We start from the raw sequence: 25,852 nt of genomic DNA, 5'->3' as shown, positions 1-25,852 counted from the left end.
TTGATTCATCTATTAATTTTGCTGAACTTTTTCAGAACTAGGGGGTACAATGGATGCAATACTAGATGAGGAGTCAGGAAGATAAGCTAAAATCCAGCCCCAAATATTTACTATCTGTGTGACCTTCAGAAATTATTTAACCTCTGTCTGCCTTAATTTCTTCATCTGAAAATGAGGTAATAATAGCATCATAATAATAGCATCAACCTAGAAGGATTGTTGCAGTACTTTTCAAATATTAACGTATTATATAACTGCTAGCTCTTATTATTTTGCTTATTAATTTTTATTAGGATAGGGTGGAAAGATTCTTTTCTCCCATAAATGAAGTACTACAAAAAATTATATTGCTAAGCTGCTTTCTTGATATATATGATAGCTACCATTTAAATAGTAGTTTAAGATTTGTAAAGTGCTTTCCATATAGTCTTATATGATCCTAAGATCATATAAGTCAAATAATTAATAGGCAGATAGAGATTAAGTGAGTTGTCCAAGGTGACATAACTAGTATGTATTTGAGATGTCAATACAAATTCAGGTCTTTTTGACTCCTGGTCCAGCTGCTACCCAACAGTCAACCAAGCTTGGCCCATATTTAAGGAGTATTATTTGACATTCTTCATCCCTGACGCCAAAGTACCAGTCATATTTGTCAGCCCACTTTTAATACCCTATTCTAAGCAGGGAAAAAGTATTATTTTGTAAAATGCAAAACTCTGCAGGCTCACAATTCTATTATATTGGACTCTCTTTTTTCAGGAACAAAGTTATCTCAAGTTGCTTTCCCTTAAAAATCAGTTACCTAAATTGAAGTCATTATCATGTAACTAGAAAAAGCCCCATCTGGTTCCAGCTTAAGTTTGTGGGCACTGTTCTGGTAGAGACCATGATTAGGTTCTATGAGAAGATGAACCTTTAGATACAAATAAGTTCATTGTGAAATGGACACATGCAAGGGAGATCATTGCTTGTAATCTTAGTTGGTATTCACTTCTAGGATGGATTGAGATTTATTATAAGGTTATTGATAAAAATGGACTTCTGGCTATTTTTATTCTTGCTAGCTGTGCATCCAATATCACTTTCTCTTTATCAATGCATTAGTATTTATCTAGGATAACTGGAAATGAAATAAGATGTATGGATTAATAGGAATGGGATAAAGAGGAAGGGAAAAGATGGGGGAAGAGAATAAGGAAAGGATGCTGGTGGAATAGGTTAAATAACATCAAGACAAGGTAGCAGGTAGAAGTAAATCAAAGGAGTCAGTAAGGATAGAGAATAAGAGATACACACAAACATAATAATGATTAGAAGTAGAACTTATTAGAAAAACATCAGGATTAATAATAATTGATCTCAGACAAAGTTAAAGCTAACATGTTTATTCAAATAGGAAAAAATAGGGAAATAATACTATATGCCAGCTATATTAATCAATATTCTTTTAGATTATTTAAAATAACTAGATAATAAAATATTAGAATATTACTGTGATATAGAAAATGAGTTGGTAGATTTAGAAAAATTTGGAAAGAGTTGGACTTATTCACTTTCAGAGAAACAAAAGATGACCAAGCATAATATGGCCTTACATAGATGTACATATGTATATATGCATGTGTATAAACATACATATATATGCATGAATGTATATATATATATATAATCACATATATACAGATAGATAAATATAAATATATCTGAACTTAAGAAGGTGGGCCAGAGGAAAGGGGAAAAAAGAATAAAGTAAAAAATGCACAGGAGAGAACAAAAGAAAACCTACAAAGAAGCAAAGATGGACAGCTCTGAATGCAATGTGCAATATTTATTATATAGGTTTTCTTGAAGTGGAAATTTGTCTCATATTTTGAATTCTCTCTTATGTTATATTGTGCACATGGCATTTTTTCTTTTTATATTTTGAAATGGATATAAAAGTTTTAAAAATAAAAACAAATTAAATTAAGTAGACCAGAAGCTTCTCCAAAACATTAAAAATATTATAAGCCAGTATCTCAAAACTCTGATCTAAGGTCTTACTGTGTGGGGGTGTATCTAGTTTCTTATGATAAAAACTTCATTTGCTTTGAAAGTCATAGATGAGGTTTTATTTATTTATTTATTTTTTGCTTTGATAGACATTCAAAACAAATCTCTTAGAATCTACTTGCTAAAAATACCTATCATATCATTACATAAAAATGTTTTAAAATATTGTAACAGAAATGAAGTACTCTCATCATTAAAAAGAAGGGATCCTATGCCAGTTTTCTACTTATGGAATGACCTATCAGATTTTGTCTTATGTATTTCTTTATGCCTTGCCATTTGTTAAAAACATGTAACATGCACACACACATATACACACATACACATTCTGTATTTTCTTCTCAATATATGCCTATACATGTTTGAATATCTAGAATGAAAGCCAAATATTAGGAAAGAAAGACTTTATAGGAGTATATTCATACATACATACATACATATAATATTTATGTATATACATTTACCTATCATTTACCTGTCTATTTAACTATCAATCTAACTATCCACTTGTCCATTCATAGTACGTATGTCTGTCTATTTATATATCCATGTAATTCAATGGACTTGGAGTCAAAGGATCAATATTTAAATCCTGAATTGGTCTCTTACTTTCTGTGTGACGGGAGTAAATCATATTACCTCTCTGGGCCTCAATTTCCCTCTCTGCAAAACGAGGAAGATAAATTAGATGAACTCAGGTCTTTTTTTTTGCTGTTAATCTAGAACATATTCCAAAAGTCGTGGTGCAAGGTTAAAAACTCTGGGGAGCATGCACAGTTTGTGTGTGTGTGTGTGTGTATGTGTGTGTGTGTGTGTGTGTGTGTGTGTGTGTGTGTAGAGAGAGAGAGAGACAGAGTGAGAGAGACAGAGAAAGATAGAGACAGATGGAGACAGAGAAAGAGAGAAAGATTCAGAATAAGAGAGACAGAGATAGAGAAAGAAACAGAGATAAAGAGAGAGAAAGGTTGTGTGAAACATGGTTAAAGAATCAGCAAAAGAGATTGAGGAGTAATTGATAGGGAAAACCAAGGAGAGAGACTCCATGGAGAATTAATTGGCAGTACCAAATGCTGAAGAGAGGCCAAGAAGGATTCGAAATAACACAGGAACATTTAGAAGAGAGAGAAAAAGAAAGTGGTAGATGAAATTTGAGAAAAGGGAAGGTTAGTATTGACTGAGGCATCAAGGGAAAGGCATCCTGGAGTGATAAATAGTCTAGTTTTGTACAAGCAACCCCTTCTTTCAAATAATTTGTACTCAACTAATTGATTTGGAGGGCAATTCAAGTGTGATGCTTTCACCTCTTTCAGGGGATTTGGGATATATTCATAATTGGAATATTAATATGACTTAGTTTTTCACCATGGGTTTTGCATATAATACATGTTTAATGTTTGTTGAATGAATAAGTAGGTTAATGACACAAGATATCTAAAAGAGTAAAGCCCAGGCTGAGAAAGTATTTGGCTGAGATCTCTTCCAGCTCTTACAATCCTATTTTGAAGTCTTTTTTCTTCCAGATTATGCTTTGCAATTGGAGAGATAATCCATAGAGCTAGTTTCTTATTAAATATATCTTGGACAGACACTCTAGCTGAATGATGAACTGTGTCTAGAATTGAATAAGAGGAAAAGAATGGAAAGGTTTAAGTTTGGAATATTTTGTAGTGATTTTAATGAACTCAAATTTTCCCCTCTGGTAAAAAGGTCTCTCTGTTAAATATGAATATTTTTTCCCATTGGTTGAGTTGCTGTTGCCAATGTCTTTTTAATCAAATGGCTAGGTGATTGATGAGGAGCTTTATCTCTGCTCTATTAGCCTGGTCCTTAGAAAGCAGACACAATCTGTTGTCCAGACCATTCTTGGAACCTTTTTAGTTTGGCTGGAACCTTATAGTATGGTGGCATCTGCTAGAGACTGTATTCCACTGGTATAACCTTCATGAATTTAGGGTCAATGGCAATCCTTAACAATATAACCCAAACCTATCTTTCTAGTTTTGCTGTGCATTATTCTCCTAAACAAGCATTACAGTCACCAACCTGTCATTACTGTTCCTCATACACAAATTTGATCTTCCATTTGTGTCTATGCATTGTAATTACTCTTCACCCTGTGCCTGGAATGTATTTCCTTTGTATCTCCATCTCTTAGAATCTATTGTTTCCTTTAAGGCTCAGCTCAAATGCTGCCTTTTACCTTAAGCTTTTCCTTTTCCACTGATTGCTAGGGTCTCTCTCTGCCAACCATCTTTCATTCATTTATACATTTTGTATGTATCTATATATTTGTATATATGTATGCATATAAATATAAATAAAATCTTTCCTACTAGACTATAACCTGAGGGCAGGGGCTGTTCTCACTTTTGTCTTCATATTACCAGGCTTAGCATAGTACCTGGCAAATAGGAAGGGCTTAATAAATGCTTGTTGATTTGTTGATAGGAAATCCCAGTGTGAAAATTAGTTCCACTGATACAGGTCAGTAACTTGACTATGATTAATAATTTTCAAAAGTGCCTAGGGTTACAGAGCTAGTATATGCCAGAGGGAAGATTTGAACCCATGCTTTCCTATATCATGTTGCCTGTCAAGTATAGAATTCTTTTGGGAAGGAAAGATTGTATGGAAGCTTTTTATCATTAAAAACTCCAAGTATGTGAAATTATAATTAAGGAATTCTACCTGTTAAATTTCAACAATACAATGTCTGATGCCTTAGCTAAAGCTTGAATGTATTCCTCATAAAATTTTATAAAAATAAAAAAGTAATTGTATTCCAGCAATAACCTTCTCCTCAGAAGATCAGCACAAGGTGTTAAACTCTGAGTTTGGAGGAGAATAGTCCTGAAATTAATGACCTGAGTAGAGAAATTGGAAAACTGAGGTGGCCAATCACTTGTGCTATGAGACTGCAAATTGAATCAACTCTAAATAATAGGACTGACTCCAAGCCATTTTGGAAGATTAGCAGCTTCTGCTCCTTCTGAATATTGGGGGACAGCAAGATCTGGAAAGTGGGACTCCTAGAGTCTAGTTTAATATATCTCAAACAAAGTAGTTTCAGGCTGATAGAATGGAATAGATGAGAACAAGTAATATGTTAGGCCAGGAAAGGCAACTGAATTGCTTCAGGAGATAGGGATTACTGCATTTAAGGGAGTAAATAGGGAAAAGATACCACAAAACTCAAGAATTTAAAATACCATTAGAAAATATGAAGACTGAATGGTAGGAAAAAAAAAGTTTGGTTATATTGTATCTAGGTAAATTCATATTAATATTTATGTTAGATAAAATTAATATTTATATTGGAGATAATAATGAGATCTAATATTTATACAGCACTTCAAGGTTCACAAAACACTTTGCATATATTTTGTTGTTTTATCCTTTACAAAGTCCATTGACATTGTCCAGGACAGAAACAGCGGTAGCAATTTACAAAGAAGGTTGGGATATAGTTGCCTGACCAATAACTTAGGCCTACAAGTAGGCATATTGGTGGGCTAGGAATTGTTTCTAGGGTTTTCAATCCTGTCTTCTTTTTCAGGGAACAGTTTGGGGATGTGGAGTAAGAATAGACCATGGTTTAACCCTAATGACTATGATTTATCAAACTATTACTATGTACCTATCATTGTAATAAGCACTGGTAGTACAAATAGAAGAAGTTAGACCATCCTTCCTGGCAAGGACTTTACATTGGAATTGGAAGAGGCAATGTATGAATGAAAATTGAACTGCAAGGAAGATAAAATAGGCCCAAAGTCCAAAGGATGTAGCAGAGAGACAAATGGGAAGCCCATGGGTTCTTAGGTTGTCAGTAGATCAGCTACTTATGGTCAACTCTTGCAACCAAAATGAGCAAATAACTCTTTATCTTTGTGATAGCTTACCTCCACAATACATAAGTATATCTTATATACTAGGAAAAACCAATTTCTAGCCTACAAAGTTAATGTAAATGAGGCCTAGGATTTCTAGGTGTGATTTTGAACTTAGCTTATAATTAAATGTTTTTAAAAATCAAAATATTACTATGCTAATGTATATAAATATGTATCATATTTTAATATGAATATTAAATAGGTAACATAATTGGATTATGCTAATCATACCTAAACAATGGAGTTTCTGTTTCTATTCCTTTTATAGACATGGATTTAAGGACTATTCAATCCATACTCAATGATTCAATATGGTTAAATTAAGATTACCACTTCCTAGTATCTGTGAATATAAAAAAGTGTTTAACTCATTGTTGCAGTACCATTTTTGATCAGTGATAAAATTTTATAAGACAATCATTGACCAGAAGGAACTGGAATTATTTAACTTGGAGAAGATATATTGGGATCTTTGGCGTGTGTTCCATTCAGTCTTCTAGGGATGAAGTAGAAAATTGGATGGAAAATTCAGAAAAGCTAATTTAGAGTTGAAGTAAGGGGAATATTTCCTGCTAAGGAAAGCTATGTAAAAGTTGAATGGGCTACCTCTGGAAGTATAGCAGTTTCTTTTCACTTAAACATTTGGAAATAAAAACTGTATAATCACTTGTCCAAAATGCTTTGAAGGTAATTTTTAAAGGGAGTTGGACTAGATATCTTTTGAGGTCACTTCTAATCCTGAAATTCCAGGATTATAGATGACATGTTAAAATTTTTTTTTTATAGACTAAGTCAATGAACAAGAAATTCTTGTGTGTCCTTACATTCTATTATTCATGTTCCTAACCTACTACAAGGCTCTATTCTGGACAAACTATGCTTTTCCTTTATGCTTTTTTTTTTTCATTTTGATTCCCTAGCCTAAAACTTTTTCCCTATTATTCTTTACTGCTAGAACTTCTTCCCATTTTAATAGTGTGGTTCAAATGCTGTGGTTCAAATGTTGTAGAAAACTCCCCTGATTCTTCCCAGTCAGAAAAGCCAGAACTGCCTTTCTCCCTTAGTTGCTCTTCTTATGAAATTTACTGTGGAATATTTTGTATTGTTGCTGTATGTATTGATGCCTTTGCCTCCATCTGAATTGTAAACTTCATAAGGGCAAGGTGTACCCTAGATTACCTAACCTTTTTCTTTTCTCTTATCTCTGATGTTGTGGTCTGCACCTAGTAGATGGTTGATATCTACAGTTGTTATATGATCTTTGTCATCTGTTTGAATCAACTAAACTTAAATTCACTGGAAATGGATACTTTCACTTAGGTTGTAGTCATACAATTAAAATGTGATAAGCTAAATAATTTTCTGGAAATTGTGGTCAGTTTTTTTTTTCTTTAGCCAATTTATCTACAACCACTCCAGATGAAAGCCTGGATGTAGTTTGGTACAATGGGGGAAAAACAAACAAAAAACTTCACAGTCAGAGAACATGGGTTCAGATTTCACTTTTGAGGACTGGCTATCTGTGTGGCCTTGTACAAATCACTTATCTTCATGGACCTCAGTTCTTCCTCTATAAAATGAAAGAGTTGGACTAGATGACCTCTGGGATATCTTTCAGCTGCATATCCATAGTTCTATATTCTGTTGTTGCCTTAGCTATCCAGATAATTGCAACAATTCTTTGTTATAGTTTGCCTGCATTATTAGTTCATAGACTCATAGATTTAAGTTTAGAAGAGGACTTAGACATTACCTGACTTACCCACCATTCATTTTACAGGTGAGGAAACTAACTTAAGAGATTGTGATTTGGTGGAATTCAGATTCCAATTCAGATCCAAAGTACCAGTTTGGTACTTTCCTAGGGCTTACATTGAATTTCCAAATCTACAGTATCCAAATAATAGAAAGGATCTTCCTAAGAATGATTCTAATCAAAAACAAGAAGATTAAAAGTTGGGCTGAGAACTATTTCCTAAAAGTATTGCTTTTAAGAACCAAATGTGATTACTTCCTGCACTTGCCTTATAGTTGACTCTGACTTTGAAAATGTCCATCATGTTCTTGATTGTGTCAAATCTGAAAATGATACCTCATGCTATACTGTCCTTAGACCCAATGAGTCTGTTAATGAAGAGGACTTTGAATATGTCAACATATTACAGTATACTTTCACCTCAAATCATATAGTTAACATCTTTCCTTATCGATGTCTTAATGAAATAGAAATATCCCCTGGCAGGAAATTCTAAGGGTGTGGATTCTAAGAGCTTTTTGCCAGGTGGTAGTTGCAGCAGATATTTCTATTCTAGCCATTTAAAATAGAGTAACAACCATCTTGTCGAGTTATGTATGTCTTTTCCAAAAATACAGTATTGCAGGCTATTAAAGTAGATTACACTTTTAGTAGTTGGAGTGAACCATTAGAAATTACAGAGGGTACACTTTTTAAAAATGAAATTTAAATAACAGTTTTAAGACATGATAGGAAAATGAGTGAGATTTTAATGGTTCCTGTTGAAGCTATTTCAAACTCAAATTTCTAAGCATCTCACTCCTTAGTTGATAAGCAGATACTTGAACTGTCTTTAGAAAAAGATGCCTGATTAATTTCATGCCCTTGGATTTGATGATCTCTTCCCTCCTCCTAATAATTTATTTTATATCCTTTGATCAGACATTAGATGGGTAGCAGATTTTGTAGAAACATTTGCAAGATTTATTAAGGGAAAAAAACTGTATTTGGAGGAATCAGAGCTTGAACATATATTAACATCAATTCATAAAGGAAAAATAAAACTGTATTGGACATATTGCAGGGCAAGGTGTAGGAAGCATTATATTAATCTGCAAAAACTGAAAAACATAAGATATATGAATAAGCAAAAGATTATTACTACCCATCTGCTTAAAACTGGGCCTTTAATCTTTCTCTTGGATTCTCTCCCTCTCCCCACCTATTATAAAGAATGCCAAAATACATTTAGATGTGTTCTATGTTAATCACCTGTTTCCAATTTTAATTCAGTATTTTACTAAGGTAAAATCATAAGTAATTTGAAAATTCCAGAGTATTAGAAATAGAAGGGAATTTTGAGGTTGTATTCCCTTCATTTTAAAAAAAGGTAAGACCTATCAAAATCTCCGCTAATTAATGATAATATGAATTGGAATATATCCTGTATGTGACTGTTAGATCTATTGGGCTTTATGAGAATGCAGGTCTTCTGGGAGAATGACTTTGAAACAGCATGATATTTCAAATCAAATACATTAAAAAGAATAATCATCTTTATTTGCATATTGAGTTTAGAGTTTACAGACCTGGAAGAAAGAGCTCAGAGTTAATCTAGTCCACAACATTCATTTATGGAGGAGGGAAGTATGTTGCATAACATCATAAAAAAACCCCAAAAAGAATGAAAGAAAAAGAATGTGAACTCAAGTTCTTTGATTAGTAATCTGTCAGGCACTATGCAAAATACTGGGTTACAAATAAATAGAAGAGACAGTCTCTGCTGTCAAGAAACTCTTAATCTAATAGAGGAGATTGCATGATAAATAAATCTAGAGATCTTTTTATATGCAACACTTCATTTCTCTTCTCCATACTTTTGTACAGTCTAGTTTTCATGCTTGGAATGGATTGTCTGACCACTCCTTATTTGGATCATCATTCATTTCAGGTCCCCTAATTATGGAGTTGGCCTAAGGCTCTTAATTGTACTAGCCTGCTTCCATACTTCCCATTCAATAAGATGAATTTGACTTTTCACCATAACCCTGTGACATAGGTATGATGAGTATTCATATCCTCATTTATTAGTGAGGAAATGGGGAATCAGAGAGATTAAGTGATTTTTCCCAACGTTTCATAGATAGTAAAATGTCACAATCAGGATTTATGTTGATGTGATTGCATTTATAAGTTTATCTTATCCCATACCATTCCCCTTCAACTATTTGCTCCCAATTTTCATCATGTTCTCTCCCATTTCTATACCTTTGTTTATCTTATCCTCCATAACTGGCACTGACTTTTCTTCCCATCAATCGTAAAATCATAAGTTCATAGATTTAGATCTGGAAGGGATTTTATAATTCATTTAGTCCAGTCCCTTCATTTTCTGGATGAGGAAAGCAAAGCCCAGGGAAGTTAAATGAGTCAATATATGAGCATTTGTTAAACACTTATTTTGTGCCAGGAACAGAATTCTGAAGCTACAAAGACAAAACGAAAAAGTTCCTGTGCTTAAGTAACTTACATTATTCAAGGACTAATTCATATGGCATCCTTCTCATAAAGCTTACTTCATATCTTTTTCCTCTGAAGACCAAGTGCTAGGTGTTATCTGAGGCATACAATAAAGGACAGGATGGACCAGACAAAAGAGGCCTAGGAATCGAAAAGAAAGTGGTTTGAATGGGTAATATGTTTAAAGAAAGATGATTGCATATAGTTCTTGATGGATTGTTTGATAATTGGTGCCAAAACTTATAAAATGAACAACGTGAATTTGGAGAAAGTAAGCTGCAAGGCTGATAGTGAAGTTGAAAGACAATTTGAAGAGGAAAAAGACAATTGTTTTTAATTGGGAGAAAAGTAGCCCTGCAGGGAAATGAATATTATAGAATATGTTCGTCACAAACCAAATTGGATATTGATAATGAAATCTGAAAGCTCCTGTCCCAGGTTTACCTTTAAATGGCATTAAATATCTAACTGGATCATGTGCCCAGCTCCATGTTTTGGGATCAAGTAGAAAAAGCAGCAGTGGGAAGAAATGGGGCACCCAAAGGGAAGAAATACTAGGTAAGGAAATTCATTAATTTGTGAATGAGGGCTGAAACTTTCCAAAAAGAAAATTAATCTAAAACAAGAAATATCATAAATGAAAGAAAACTGTAAGGTTTTTCTTTTCTTTAATTTTGCAAGGAAGCCAGCATGATGAAGTATGGAGAAGGAAATAATGAAGTGAGGAAGACCTCAGTTTAAATCCCTTCTCAGATAATAGCATCTACCTCACAGGGCTCTTGATGTCTTTTCATCTATTTATCGCCTTCCTCTATTCCCACTCCCTTTTTCTCTTTCATCATCATCTGCAGACCTAAAAGTGGTATATGAATGTTAGCTATTGTTTCAGTCTTTGTGGGAGGCATGGTATAACAGATAAGAGTAATAGATTGTTGTAAAGATGAACCAACTTCAAATTCTTCCTCAGATATTTAATAGGACTCAGGGTAAGACATTTAGCTTCTGACAACCTCAGTTTCTTTAGCTATAAAATGGTGATAGTAATTGTACCTACTTCACAGACTTGTGAGGATAAAACGGGATAAGCCATGTGCGCAAACTTTAAGGCCCTATACAAATGTTAGCTATTTCTTGAATTCATTGAAATTCATTGAAAAAGTAATCAGATTCCTTGAAAAGGAGACATTTAACATGAAATTAAAAGTACAGATTTCGAGAATTGTTTTTAGTTAGGAGTAAAGGACCCTGCAGGTGGATCACATCCAAGTGAGGGTTCTGGTTTCAATAACAATTTTAAAAAGCAAAGTGCTTTTAAAAAGAAGCACTGACGCGATAATGCCTAATTTCTCTTCTCATTACAGCTGGACTTTGATGGCATTGCAAAAGAAAATAATTGATAGGCAGGACTGTTAAGATGGGAAGGCATTCTAGGTACATACCAAACCATAATAAGCTAGATAGTTCTTTGATTAAGAAAGATCTCTCATGAGAAAGTATCCACCTTCTATAAGTGAATCCTTGACAGCTTTCCCCCCCCCCCAATGATACTGCCCAAAGATGAGAGTGACAAGGAAGTTGGTGGCAATGGTATTGGTGGGAGTCTTGTAGCAGAAGCATTAGATTTCATATCCAAAGACCTATGTTGCAATATAGATTCTTTTTTCTTGTTGTGTTACACAGGCATGTTTATAGCAGGAGGAAATCAGCCAAAAGCTAGAGTGAACTTAAGGCTTAGTATGAGGATAGTGGAAGAAATAATTTGTTGGAGAAGATTGGATGAAAAATGAAATTGCTTGCACCTGCAAAGGGGTTTTTTTGAGACAAAAATTTTCATTTGACTCAGAAATGAGAGTAGAGATAATAGAAGAAAGCATCTGAGTGATATAATATGTAGAAGAGGGGAGAAAAGGGAGATCTTGGCAAATGGCCTAAATATTTTTTCCAATAAAATATAAATAATAATTCAGTAAAATAAGGTCCTCAGTTGAGAATGTGGAGGAAAAGGGAACCATGGGATGTTTGAAGAGACTTGAAAGAGCATCTATAGAGAGTGTGGTGTTGTTCAGTCGTGTCCAACTTATGACCCTATATACCATGCTATCTATGGGATTTTCTTGGCAAAGACACTAAAGTGGTTTGATGGTTTTTTTTTCTCCAAAGCAAACAAAGGTTAAATGATTTGATCAGTCACAAAACCACTAAGTGTCTGAAGCCAGATTTTAACTCAGTGTTTCCTGACTCTATGCCCAGTGCTCTTTCCACTGGGCTACCCAGCTGCCTCATAGTTAAACTAATTAGGGAAATATTTTAAAATTGCCTTGCTTCAATGAGGGTCTATTTGAGATTATGCAGCATAAATTTGTAGGTAAACCAACAGCATGGGACTATGATTTTTTCTTGCTTTGCTCACAGCACAGTGTAGCGGGCTGGAACTCTGAAAAAGAGAGAGCACAGGAATAGGAATGAAGACAGTGGATGGTGAGAGTACTTCAAAGATGAGGCTTGGTAAAGCAAGAACTGGAATATGATAAGAGGCAAGGAACTCTAGAGAAAAAGCATGGAATTGAATTGTTCCACCAAAGAGTTAAGATCCAAGCACCAACAGTACAAACTATAGGCATGGATGGCCAAAAAAAAAAAAAAAAAAGACATAGATAACACAGTTTTGTCCACCTGAAAGTATTAAGTCTGGCTTCTAGCTGGTTCTCTACTAGGTTCCAGTTCAGGCTGGTAGAATTATCTTCTGGAAGACTTTAGGTTAAAAAATTAGAATTTGGGATTCAAGGTAGTAGGAAACTATCTTTAAGCATTAGAAGTGGGAGAAAGGAATTCCTGATGTACACAGATCCTAGATGCTAAGAGGTATTCAATATATCTTCCTGTGCCTAGAAATCTGAGTCATATATTTCCTAAGCTTTCCTCATATCTTCAGTCTGATACCTTTTACTTCCTGACTTGATTAATTCAATTCTCTCCCTACTTGATTCACTCTTCCTGTTACTCTCTCTTAGTTCTTTCTCCAGTTATCTTTTTTTCATTCACTTTTGCTTTCTTCCTTTCCTACCAACTCTAATACCTGTTCCATTATTGTTCTATTTTTTGTTAGTTAATTTTTACCCTAGGACAAATGAAACTGCAAGATCTCCTTTGTGAGAATGGAATCAGGTGCTTAAGTCACTTAAATTTTGTTCTTGTATAGATGGGAAAATCAGGCCAAGAATTCAGAAGGGAATTATTTGCTTATGCTCAAGGCTCCTCCCTTTAAAACAAACACAATAGCCCTTTATTATAGATTTAGAACTATGAGTGACTTTTAAAGATAATTTAGATTAATCCCCACATTTTATAGCTAAGCAAAATGAGATGCAGGAAGGTTAAGAAACTAAGCCAAGGTCACAGAAATAGTAAGTAGTAAAGGCAGATTGAGTGGCTTTAAAGACTGGTCCTCCAACTACAAAGCTAATATTCCTTCAATTGTCCCATTTAGCTCTATATTAACCTTTGCATCAATTACCTATGGCCACCATATTTTGGAAAATCTGATTCTGGATCTACAGAGAATTTTCATCATATTTTCCCCTCTACAAACAGTTTAGATTCATGTTTATCTCAACATTTTCATATACTTCACATGAATATGCACATTTCAGCAAGGGTTTCTAGAACCTGACAACACAGGGAATTTGTCAACCATTAGTAAATACCACATTACCATTTTTCTATCTTGTTTATGGCGTATGAAAAAAATGAAAGTTTTTCTTTTTCAGTTTTCACAATACAATCTCTTAAATTCTACTCAGTTCCCTTAAATCAGTTGATTTAAGTCTCTTCAGGCCTTTCTGAAATCATCCTGCTGATCATTTCTTATAGAACAATAATATTCCATAACATTCATATATCATAACTTATTCAGCCTGTCATTTCCCTTTTTCTACACAGAACAATCTTTCTTGACATTTACATTATACTGAAGATCTGTTATTCATATCACAAAATCCCTATTACTTAAGTCAGATTTTCCTAATGGATATTTTATAACTCCTTTAATCTAAACTTCAATAATGATTTTTTAAAAGAGAGATATTTAGAACAAATTACAATTTTGTTTCCCATATCTCCCCTCTCTTCCATTGTCAGTGTAATTAATTAATCAGTAGGACAATGCACCTTTATGTGTATAGAGAACATTTGTCTTATCAATTATTTTTCCATGTGGTTTAATTGAATATCTTTTATTTTGAATGAATATGTTTTTGACTGACTTATGTAAGAAATACACTAGGAGGGGCTCATAAATTGTAAGTTTAAGTGATGAATCGATCCCTACTCCCTACAAACTTGGAATTATGAGTAATGGATAAAGGGGCCAGGGAGAGTAAATGCTATATACAATTCAACATATCACATTTTTTGGTTATATCTAAGGCTTTTTTTTCTTGGTCATAAGTAATAGAGGATGTGGCATTAAATATGTCCTAAACAAATTCTTCAATTCCAATTCTTCCTAACAAGAGGAATATGTGTGGAAGGTGAATTAAAACAAAACAAAACAAAACAAAACCTGTCATCATTCAGAATTTTACAGCTCTCAGCTTAGCAAATTTCATCTAATCAAAGCGTGGAAAGTTAATAAACTTGCCTAATAAAAGATACTTCCAGTCAGTAGTGGGGTGGGGAGTTACAGCCTAGACTACTCACACATTGACCTTCCATGGAGGTCTCTCTCTCTCAATCACTCCCCCAGTGATTTGCCCAGAAACAACAATCAGATATAAAAGATGAGACCTGGGAAATTTGGGCTTTCAATCATGATACTCATTTCACAGTACCTTAGTATTACCAAGGTATTGGTATTATCTTCAAGCAGAGAAGATTCTAATTCTTATTTTTCAAACTTTCTACCTCTGGAATTGATACTGAGGGATAAGCTACAATTTTAATTGTTTCGGCATCAGGGGATTTGTGAAAGGAAACAGCAGAGCATCATCATCTCCAAACAATCTGGGAAAGGCTAATGCCTCTTCAGAATGTAGAGTCTTGCCTTTCAGGGAATTTAAAGAAGGAGCATGCTGGCATGCTTGTGGCATCTAAGCTGATGACCTTTTAGGTAGAGCCTGGGAAGTGAAAATTCAGTTCTTACAGCACATTTATGGAGACCACAACAAATTGGTGTGGAATGAAGAATGAGATTCAGAGCCCCCTAAAGCAAAAGTGAAGCAAACTAGTAATGGGCTACTATGAAATATTTTAAAATAGTAACCACAAAACAAAAATAAAACGCTCACAGCTGATATTATTCTCACATTTTTTCACTTCTATTTAGACTAGTTCTGACTGTATTGATTCCTATATATGTGTGCTTACAATCTGGGTATAATCTCCCTGAGAGCAGCGATTAATTTTTTTTTTTTACCTCTTTTTGTATCATCAGAACGTAATGTGGTGCCTAGCACATAGTACTGTTCTGCCTCAGTTTCCCTAAATTGTTCTGTTCAGTTTCCCTGAATTGTTCAGCCTCAGTCTCCCTAGTGGCAACCCTCCTTCCTGGACGTCAGGACTGAGATAATTAGGGCTGGGAACTCTGACCACTAGCATTCAAGAGTCATAAAACTGCAGATGGCTTATCTCAGATACCTAGATGGGACCCTCTGAACCAGACTTAGTGACTCCTAGCCTCTTCCCAACTTATCAGAATTTATGATCCTTGCTTCTTACCCCCAACCTGTCAGAACTGATGTTATGGTCCCTTTCCTAGAACTTCCTGCTCACCAGTACTCTACCCCACCCCACCCCTTTGCCTTTGTTTTTCTGATCATTGGAGCCCTATAAGAGTCTCTGGAATCCTTTGCTCTGGGCTGGATACTTTGGGACAAGAGTCCAATCCAGCCAGCTGGGGTCAACATGGATCCTGTTTTGCCCCCAGTCCAAACTCTCCCTCTAATAAAATATTAAAAACCTCTACTCTCTATTTTGCCTCAGTTTCTCTGGCATTATAGTAGGTGCTTAATAAATGTTGAATTCATCTCTTCATCTATGGCCTGCATCTTCAGGGATGTAGCTCATGTTTATATGATGCTTTAAGATTTGCAAAGCATTTTGCATGTTATCTCATTCAATCCTCAATAGCCTTATGTGATAGATATAATGATGACTTAAAATTTACAGATGAGGGAATTGAGGATGGTGGAGGTTAAGGGACTTTCCTAGAGTCAGACAGCTTGTAATTGTGACAGAATTTGAACTCAAATATTGTGAATAGAAGTCCAGTTCTGAAGATCTTCAAGACACTATTAAGAAAGTATAACAATGGATTGTCAAATTAGACGATAAGTAAGGGTTATTTATAGCAGCTAGGTGGATAGAGTAGAGTCCTGGGTCTGGAGTGAAGAATATCTTTGTTCAAATACAGCCTCAGATACTCACTGGATGTGTGACCCTGGGTAAGTCACTTAACTTACTTAAGAATGGAATGGCAAAATCATTCTAGCCTCTTTGCCAAGAAAACCCCAAGGATGGTATTTGAATCATTAAGAGCTGGACATAACTGAACAATTACATAGAAAGCTTATACAAACAAACCTATTTATAACACAAACCATGATTACCCTCCAAGTAGAATATTTTGTACTTTGACAGCAAATATTCAAAATAAATTGGCAATATAAATGGAGATTAAGAATGGAAATATTTGAATAGCTCTCTTCCCTTATATAGTATCTTTGTTTACCCATTTTTTCTTAGGAGGGATGAAATAATAACAATAGCAAGTAGTATGTTGATATATCACTTTCTTTGAAAAGTTAGCAGTAGTTATAATCCTATTGCATTTTTTACCTTTACCCAAAGAATTTTCTTAAAATGCTCATTTTATATTTTTTATATAGAACTTCTAGAACATATTACCCAAGAAGAAACTAGAAATATTTAATCTGGAGAAGAGAAGGCTACTTCAGGGAAAGTGGGAGACATCATTTGAAAGACTGCCATGTAGATAAAGGATTAGATTTGTTTTGCTATGTACCAAATAGAATGAACAAGAATTACTGGGTAGATGTTCCAAAGAGATAAATTTAGTCTCAATGTGAGGAAAACCTTCATTATAATTAGAGTCAGGGGATGGACTACTAATTGTTTAACAAATGTTTAATTTGAAACATATAAGCTTGATAGACTTTAAAATTTAATCTGCATTATTAATGTTCTCTACAATATTTTCTTAAGTCTAAACTATCAATGAAAAAATTAAGGAAGCCTTGTTCTGTAATATTTACCTATATCCAAGTTAAAATGCTTACACTAAAAACTTGATAACTGTCTCTTGAGTTCCCAGAGTACCCCTGGTTAGGGTTCTAAGCAAAATGGAATGGGCCATGTTAAGATGTAGCAAAGTAGGGGTTTTCAAGCAGAGACTGGCTGATTTCTTGCTGGGAATTTGCTAAAGGAAGAACATTCATGTTCAGGTTAGGGGAGGATTAGAAATAGTTGATGTCCCTTTTAGCATATTAATAATAATACCCACTTACATCTGGTTAGCACTCTTAGGTTGGCAAAGTATTTCTTATAATATTCCTATAAAGCAGATAACATCATTACCACTCTTATTTTATGGATGAAGAAACTAAGGCTTGGGCAGGTGAAGTAGAGTACTAAAGGACCATAAATATAATGGATTTAGCAGAAGATGACAAATTTATAGTAGTTTTTTTTAAGACCCTAAGGATTTTAGGTTTAAATCTCTATCTCTGGAATCAAATTAGTGTAAAGATTGTGGCCAAGAGGGTAATGGTGATATAATGAATAATGAGGGGATCATAGAGTGAGAAGGACCTGAATTCAAATGCCTTCTCACTCTATACAAATTATTTAACCTCTCAATGCTTCCAGACAACTCATTAAAACTACATGTTGGAGAGAAAGCTTTGATCTGCTGTGGTGAAAAAAGTACCACACCAGGAGTTTCCAATATCCAAGAAATCACAGGTCAGTTCCCCCAAATAAAAAAATAATAATAATAATACTGTGCCCAAGCAGGGACCGAGCCTGGGATTAAAATTTAAAATTTAGCAGGAATCCTTTAAGATTATGTTTTGCAAAACAAAGAACTACCTCCTTCATCCTTTAGCTAATTTTTTTCTTCATGGACTTCCTTGGCCAGTTTCTATAAATTTCCTAACAACCAGCAAGTTAATAAGACAATTTTCCTGTTGCCAGAACTTTTCCCCTGGCCCTTGAATGGGGAACTTGGAAAAAAGAAAGTATACCAGTAGTAATCAGTTCTTCCCCAGGTCAACTGAATTTCTTTTATAAATTTCCCCAAATCTTACTAATAATTTCTTAATATTGAGGTATCATTGTTTGGAATTATTTAAATAAATTCTAGGATTTATTGATATATATATATATATATCTATATCTATCTATCTATACACACGTTTTTAACTGTACAACTGTTTCTCTAATTATGACATTTAATATTTTTACTATTTTTTTACTCATCCAACTGGAACTTTCATGTTGTATTTAATACATTAACTATAGTTCATTTCATTTGTTTATTCAAAAACATTTATGAAGTGTACATTGAAATAGTTACAGAGCTAAACAATTTAGATAAAATATGGACCTTAAACTCATGAAGTTTCTACTCCAGTTATAATTATCTATAGTTCTTTAATCACCATCAACAAAAACATTAAAATACTGGTTGTGTATGGCATTGTTTTAGTTATGGATTAAGAATCTAAGACTGACATAGTATCTGCTGAAAGGTTTGTATATATGGCTCTTTCTGGCTCTGCTTTTGATGCTCTAAATTTTTATTATCAAATCCCAGTTGCCTTCCTTCTCATCATAGAATATCCCTCAAGTCCTTTGACTTCCTTCTTCTATTGATCAATTTCTCCCAGGCCATCATAAGGATTAACAAATATTATTGTTTGCCTATTTTCCTCTCATTCTTCATTATACTATAAGCCTTATCCAATATAAGGGAAAGGGAAAGATGATTGCATTTAATCAAGGCAACATATAGCAATCTGTCTCATTGACATTATCCTTTCCTTTCACATATTTGTCTTGCATTTGGCTTTACCATTTGCCTACCTAGTTCATCATATTTTAAGTTTTTTACTCATCTCAATGGTTCTTGAGGTAATTTCTTTTTACTATTTGCCCCACAGCTGCCAGAGTTCTTCACATCTGGATCAGTTAAGTTTGGACAAACTGCCAGAAAATAAAAGTGCTCCAGTTTTTTTGGGTGTTAATCCCCTCAGTTTTGGAATTCTTACCCTAGAATTAATAGTTTTGATTGGTGAGTGAGCTAGAACAAGTTCAAATAGCCCCCTTTATTTAGCTATTATCTAGTATGAATCTGAGCTGTTTCTGGTAGTGCTTTCTATGTTTCATGGCACAATTTCACTGCAGTCTTGGTTCTGAACACACAACATGAACACTTTGCACTGTGCATGCATGAATGCTGCCATAAACATCTCAACTCAAATTTGAGATGGGGTCATGTAAAAATTTCTTGGGAAAAAAGATGTCATAAATGGGAAAAGTTTAAGAAGCCCTGATCTAGACCACCAAATTAAAACACATTATACATCTCTTCCAGGCCTCTATTTTTAGATGTTTTGCCATCTATCCTTCATCTCTTATCACTTTCCCACTTCTTATTCTAGGGTTCACTTCAAGTTCTAGCTAAAATCTCACTTTTTACAGGAAATCTTTCCCAATCCTTCTTAATGCTAGTATTTTCCCTCTATTGATTACTTCTAATTTATATTGTATATTTTTTGTTTGATCATAATTGTTTTCATCTTATGCCTTCCCCATATGCAGCTCCCATCTCTCACTTCCATTATGTTGTGATCTTCTTGAGAGCAGGGACTATCTTTTGCCTTTCTTTGTGTCCCTGCTACTTAGCTCAATTCTTGGCACATAATTGATACTTAATAAAGGTGTATTGAACATATGTCATCTCTACCATTAATATGTATACTTCTCATAAGGGACTGTCTCATTGGTATGCCAGATTAAAAAGCCCTGAGTAAAAACCACAACTCTGCTACTACCTGTGTGAAATTGATCAAGTTACTTGATTTCCGTGAGCCTCAATTTCCTCATCTGTTAAGCTACAAGTCTATGAACCTGTATAAGATCACAATATAGAACTTGAGTTGGGTGGGACCACAGAAATCATCTAGTTTAACCCCCTTATTTTACAGATGAGAAAACTGAGGTCCAGTAATGTTACTTGTCCAAAACCACTCCTGTGGTAAACATTAATCAATTTCAACATTTACTTAGTACCTTTTAGGTATCAGATACTATGCTAAGTGTCTTTGCCTTTAAAGAACTGATGATCTGGAAGGGAAATAACACATAAACAAATACATAAAAATACACTATATAGAGGATACATAGAAAATAATTACAACAAAGGCACTAGAATTAAGAGAGATTGGGAAAGATTTCCTGTAAGACATGTTATCTTAGATGAGACTTAAAGGAAGTAGGCAGAGCTGAGGAGGAAGAGTATTCCAGGAATGGATAGAAAGAAAAAAAAATTCCCTGAATTAAGAGATGGAGTGTCTTCTTCATGGAGGAATCAGGAGACAAATGTTGCTAGATTGAATATGTCTTAACTCAGGGCTTCTGAATCCAGAAACTGTTCTCTAATCATAAACTGTGTTTAAATCGTCTATATGCATATAGTTATAACCAAATTATTATATTTTATTTTCCTATAATTTGTTTCAATCATCAAATCACAATTTATTTTGAAAAAGACACAATGTTAAAAGTTCAGTGAGATTCAGAGTTCTCTATTTTATAAGTACAGTAAGTCCCTGTAATGAAATCAAAATGTTATTTACACATAAATTAACAATTTACATCAACTTTATATATGATTTTGACCAATGTGGAATGGTGAGTTCATTAGTGTTTGGAAGCATCTAAGTGATAGAGAAAATTCAATGAGAGTTTGCTGAATAGCAACCATAAGATTTGTTTGTTGTTTAAATCAACTGTTAATTGGCTTTGAAAACTACCAAAGGTTTCAGTTTAAGCAAAATAGTAGCTGACATCATGCTGTTATCCATTTATTATAATATAAATCATAGAATGCATCACCTGTTTATACAGCTTTTCCATTTCCAGCTCCTTCTCCCTGATTTGCAAGCCTTGCCTTTAGTCATCAGTTATTTCACAGGTAAATGGGTTTTTTTTTGACTTACCTTGTCCAGATAGACCTTCGCTACCAAATCCTAGAAGAGGCCATTCTGTGATGCCAGTTGTTGGCTCTTCTATTTCTTGATCTATCAAGAAAGGATCTGTAATACTCTCCACAGGACTGGGAAGTCTTTCAGAGTGGTGGTCAATCAACATTTCTTCTCCTATAGTTCCTTTTCCAGATTCAGAGCCTTCAGAAAACACTGATTGCTCCTCGGTTGGAAAGGTTGGTAGAGTTAAATTCACAGGGGTCATAAAAGTTTCATCAGTTGTCTTGTAAATAGAGAATTCACTTGAAAAATATTGCTCTGATCTTTCTTCTGTCTCAGAGTCGGGATAACCAAGTGTAAAACCAAGATTCAAGATAGAATCCTAGAAAATGAGTTTAGAAAGAGAAAAGAAAGATGATAGTAAATGAGCTTTCACTCCTACCATCTCTATTAGATGTGGTGCATGTCTATAATCCCTTCTGCCAAGGGAGGCTGAGGCTTAAGATTTTTTGAGCTTGAGAGTTCTGAGCTTCAGTGGGTTATATTGAGCAGGTATCCATTCAAAGTATGACAACAGTGAGGAAGGCCTCTAGGTTGCCTATTGAAATGGAGTAGGATCAAACTTCCTTGAAGATGGGATTGGACCCATAAGTAGCCCCTGCTTTTTTAGTGGTAGTGAGATAGGGAGACCAAGTGTTTAAAAAAGAAATGAAGGAAGAAGAAAGGAAGGAAGAAAAATAAAGAAAGGGAGAGAGGAAGGGAAGAAAAAAGAAAAAAAATGAAGGGAAGAAGGAAAGGAGAAAGAAATAAAATTAAAAAAAGAAAATAAACAAATGCCTTGAGAGCAAGAGTGGTTTTGATTTTTGTTTTTTGCTCTTCTTTGTATTCTCAGAGATATCCTAATTCCTGGCTCACAGTAAGCCTTCTATAAATGCTGTTGATTGATTGATTTAAAATTGACTTTTACATGATTTCAGCTAACTCTTGTTTTTTTAAAAAATTTCTTTAAATTTGAATACAGAATTTTATCCTAAAAATATTGTTTTGGTTCATGCTGGAAATTTCTTATTTGTTCCTCTAACTTACATTTTTTTTGAAAGTTAGAGATATAAAGGGATCATGAGTAAATGAAGATATACCTGCATTTTATAAACAAGATTTACATTTCACACCTAGAGTCAAACTTAAAGAATACTTTGATTAGGAAGATAGCTAGGATCAAATTACATTTGTTAAAAATAGAAAATAGAAAAAAAATGCAACACATTCTGATTAATTTATAGGAACAATCGGTTGACATTATGGAAAATACAAATTTACTAGTACAACTGTAATAACATCATTGCATAATTGGTGAATTACATTGAAAAATGACTTTCATGATTTAGGAAGAGCAGGTATTTGGATCATTGTATCTTAAGAAGAAATCTTTTTTTTTTCCAAGTATGACAGCTATTAGAATATTGAAGTAACCTAAATTTAAAACCATACCTTAAATTTGCTCTATCATGGTGTTCTGCTTAGTCTTTTTGTGAGATGTTGGTTTTTGCTTTATTTTTGGGTGAATTTTAAATGCTTTACATCTTGTTTGAAGAACTGAGGTCACTTACCAATGAATGGTCATCGAGGGTAACAGTCATTACTGTTTGGGTGTCATGGTCCAAGCTCTCTGCAGAGTTTTCAATTTCTGCAAAGGAAAAATATGATGCATTTTGGTGGCAATGAGCATTTGGGTAAGGTAGTAAAACTCAGAATTGAAAAAATGTGGGGACAAGTTCATATTTAAAGTCTGGTAGAAATGTATTATAAAAAGTTTAAAATAAAGCTAATGAAAACTAAAATACCATTAATCTAAATGATTAATTGAAAAAAAAATATGAATGGAAAGGACCTCATGTTTATGTAACAAGAAAAGTCATCACAGTGGAAATTTACACAGTTCAATTATATGTTACAATTCCAGGAGGTGCCACAAAGATCAAGTGGTCAGGCTGAAGAGCCTAAATTATGAATGAATGAAAGGGGTATGACAAGAACTGGGATCAAGAACTCTTTAGACTTATTCATGTGCAACCAAATCTTGGATGATTTTTCCAGAACACTTAGAAAATAGAAATAAGAAATACAATGAAGAAAATGGAAGCATGTCCATTAAGGGTCTAAATTGTGGCCTAGTAGAGTTTCACTATATTATATTTAGCCTTTAAAGATCTATAATGTATAGGTATTACATGGATACCTCCAAGGAGGTAACCTGGGGTTATGTCAGGGGAGTTCAAGTTCTGAATGGTTTTTATGAAATTAGAAAGAATTTCAGTATGCCCAATTCTTGCCATAAAAATTTCCCATAAGGCAAAAATCTGTGTGGCTTATGGTCGTATCTGAAAGGCACTGTTATTCAAGGAGAGGGTTGATCTGGACTCCAAATAACCCCTCTCTCTCTTGTTAAAATAACTTATGGATAAGATAAAAGGGTATGAACTGGAAGAGACCCTCCAGAATATCTAATTTAGCATCTTCATTTTACAGATGAGGAAAATGAAATTTATAAAGGTTAAGTGACTTGCCAAAAGTCACATCTATGTAGATGGTAAAACTTGGAGGCAGACTGAAAATCATGTCCTTTGACTCTAAATCCAGTGTTTTTTCTTCTGGAAAGTTCTTAGAAGAATCAGGAAGCCTACCAAGTAGGAGGAATGAGGAAATCATTGTAAGCAAGAATTATGAGTACAAAGTGTTGGAGAAATGTGAGTAGGGCAGAGGCAGGTAGACACTGATGACACATTTATTTTCCCACTTCCTCCCTTTTTCTAGGTAGTAGCTGAAAATTCCCATGGGTTATTTACTCCCTTCAATTTCCTGCTTTGATCAAAGGAAGCCTTAGTCTTTGCTCTAAATGTATATTTTAGTTTCTAAGATTTTAATTTGTGACAAAATTTTTGACCAAATAAATACAAGATATGTTGGATCATTACTAAGTGCTCATGTAATTAGATCAAAGGGAAAGAGAAAATATGCCCCGTTTTTTAAAAATGAAGAATTTGGTCCACACATGGGAGTGGCTGAACCAGGACAATATGAAGAGTATTTCCTTGGGAGTATATGATGGAGGGGACCTCTCTTCAAAGCTACTGGTGTTCAAAGCAAATCCTATTGCTGTTCTTTCTGTCTGCAGAGGACTCTTCTAATTGACTGCTGATCTGAAACTGACAGAACCTTTCAAATCTATCTTTTCTGCTTTGGAAAACTATTTTTCCAGCATTGTCTTATCCATTAAGGGGATGCATTTTTATTGGAATGTTACAAGTCTGACAAAAGAATATGAAATGCAAACACTGCTAGTTTTTTAAAAAAGGCCTCTAACTAGAGAGTGACTCTAGGCAGTCATTTGACTTTTTCTTGGGAGAAGCCATTTGGCAGTTGGGTTTGAAGAGAGGATATGCCCCAGTGAAAGAATGAATAATGTGTTGCTTAGAAAAATAAATCCATATCTCTGAAAGTGAATATGTTGCCAGAGAAGTTCCAATCACACAAAAAAGGGGTCAGCAATTCTCTGGACAGGTTTTTAGACAGATTCTCTTCCTCAGGGATGATTATCAAGCCAGTTTTATCATTTTAACTTAGTAATTATAATGATGATAGCATTTATATGGCATTTGAATGTTTACAAAGTATTTTACTTGATCCTTACAACAGCCCTGTTAGGTAGAGGGTGTTATAATCCCCTTTTATAGTTGAGGAAACAAGGTAAAAGAGGTTGTGACTTGCCAAGAGTCATACAATTAGTTAATAAATAAGTGTTCAAACTTAATTCTTCTTTATCCAAGTTCAAAACAACTCTATCAACTTCCTCACCTAGTTGCATCTAGCAGCATAATGAAAGCTTTAGTTTATCTGTTTATAGGTCTGGCTCATGTCTGTTCTATAGAGGAATTTTGTATAGATAAAAATCCATAAAGAAAAAAAATGGACATAAATTAGCATGAAAGCAAAAATGTGTATTTTCAGTGGTTGTGTATCAAGTGGTGGATGTGTAGTCTTGGCAGCAGATTGTGTCTTCTGTTTGGGTATTAATGAAAAAGTTCATCATCAGAAAGTTACTCTTGGAGTGATGGTTTTTTTTTTTTGTTTGTTTGCTTGTTGTTTTTTTTTTGCCTCTGACTATCCATAAAATTAATAGAAGAAAAAAGGATTGATATACCATGCCCATCTGGTCTTCACCATGAGGAAAAATCTGAGTCATTGATGGAATAATTAGTTGATTTTTTGGGGAGGGGATAGCAATTATTTCAATAAAAATCCTGAGATTTTTGGCTGTCCAGCCCATTGACATGGTTACACTCATTGCAAAGGGTATATTTGACAATTGATACAGTTGCTTTCTATAAAGATTCTTGTATTAAAATTGTATCTTCTTTTGGTTC

General features: G+C 34.2%; 1 protein-coding gene across 1 annotated transcript in view; it reads right to left on the bottom strand.

Annotated features, from left to right (window-relative positions):
* Positions 1-25,852, bottom strand: part of IMPG1 (interphotoreceptor matrix proteoglycan 1) — a 102,979-nt gene that overhangs the window by 34,595 nt on the left and 42,532 nt on the right. Inside the window, exons 10-11 of the mRNA XM_074265432.1 lie at positions 23,039-23,115; positions 21,444-21,810 (exon numbers count right to left, since the gene is read on the bottom strand). Of these exons, the coding sequence (XP_074121533.1) occupies positions 21,444-21,810; positions 23,039-23,115 (444 nt within the window). The remainder of the gene's footprint in view (positions 1-21,443; positions 21,811-23,038; positions 23,116-25,852) is intronic.

This window comes from Sminthopsis crassicaudata, chromosome 4, assembly GCF_048593235.1.
Source record: "Sminthopsis crassicaudata isolate SCR6 chromosome 4, ASM4859323v1, whole genome shotgun sequence".
NCBI classification, from domain to species: domain Eukaryota; kingdom Metazoa; phylum Chordata; class Mammalia; order Dasyuromorphia; family Dasyuridae; genus Sminthopsis; species Sminthopsis crassicaudata.
Note: the sequence above shows the minus strand (reverse complement) of the source record. Positions and strands in the feature narration are given on the sequence as shown.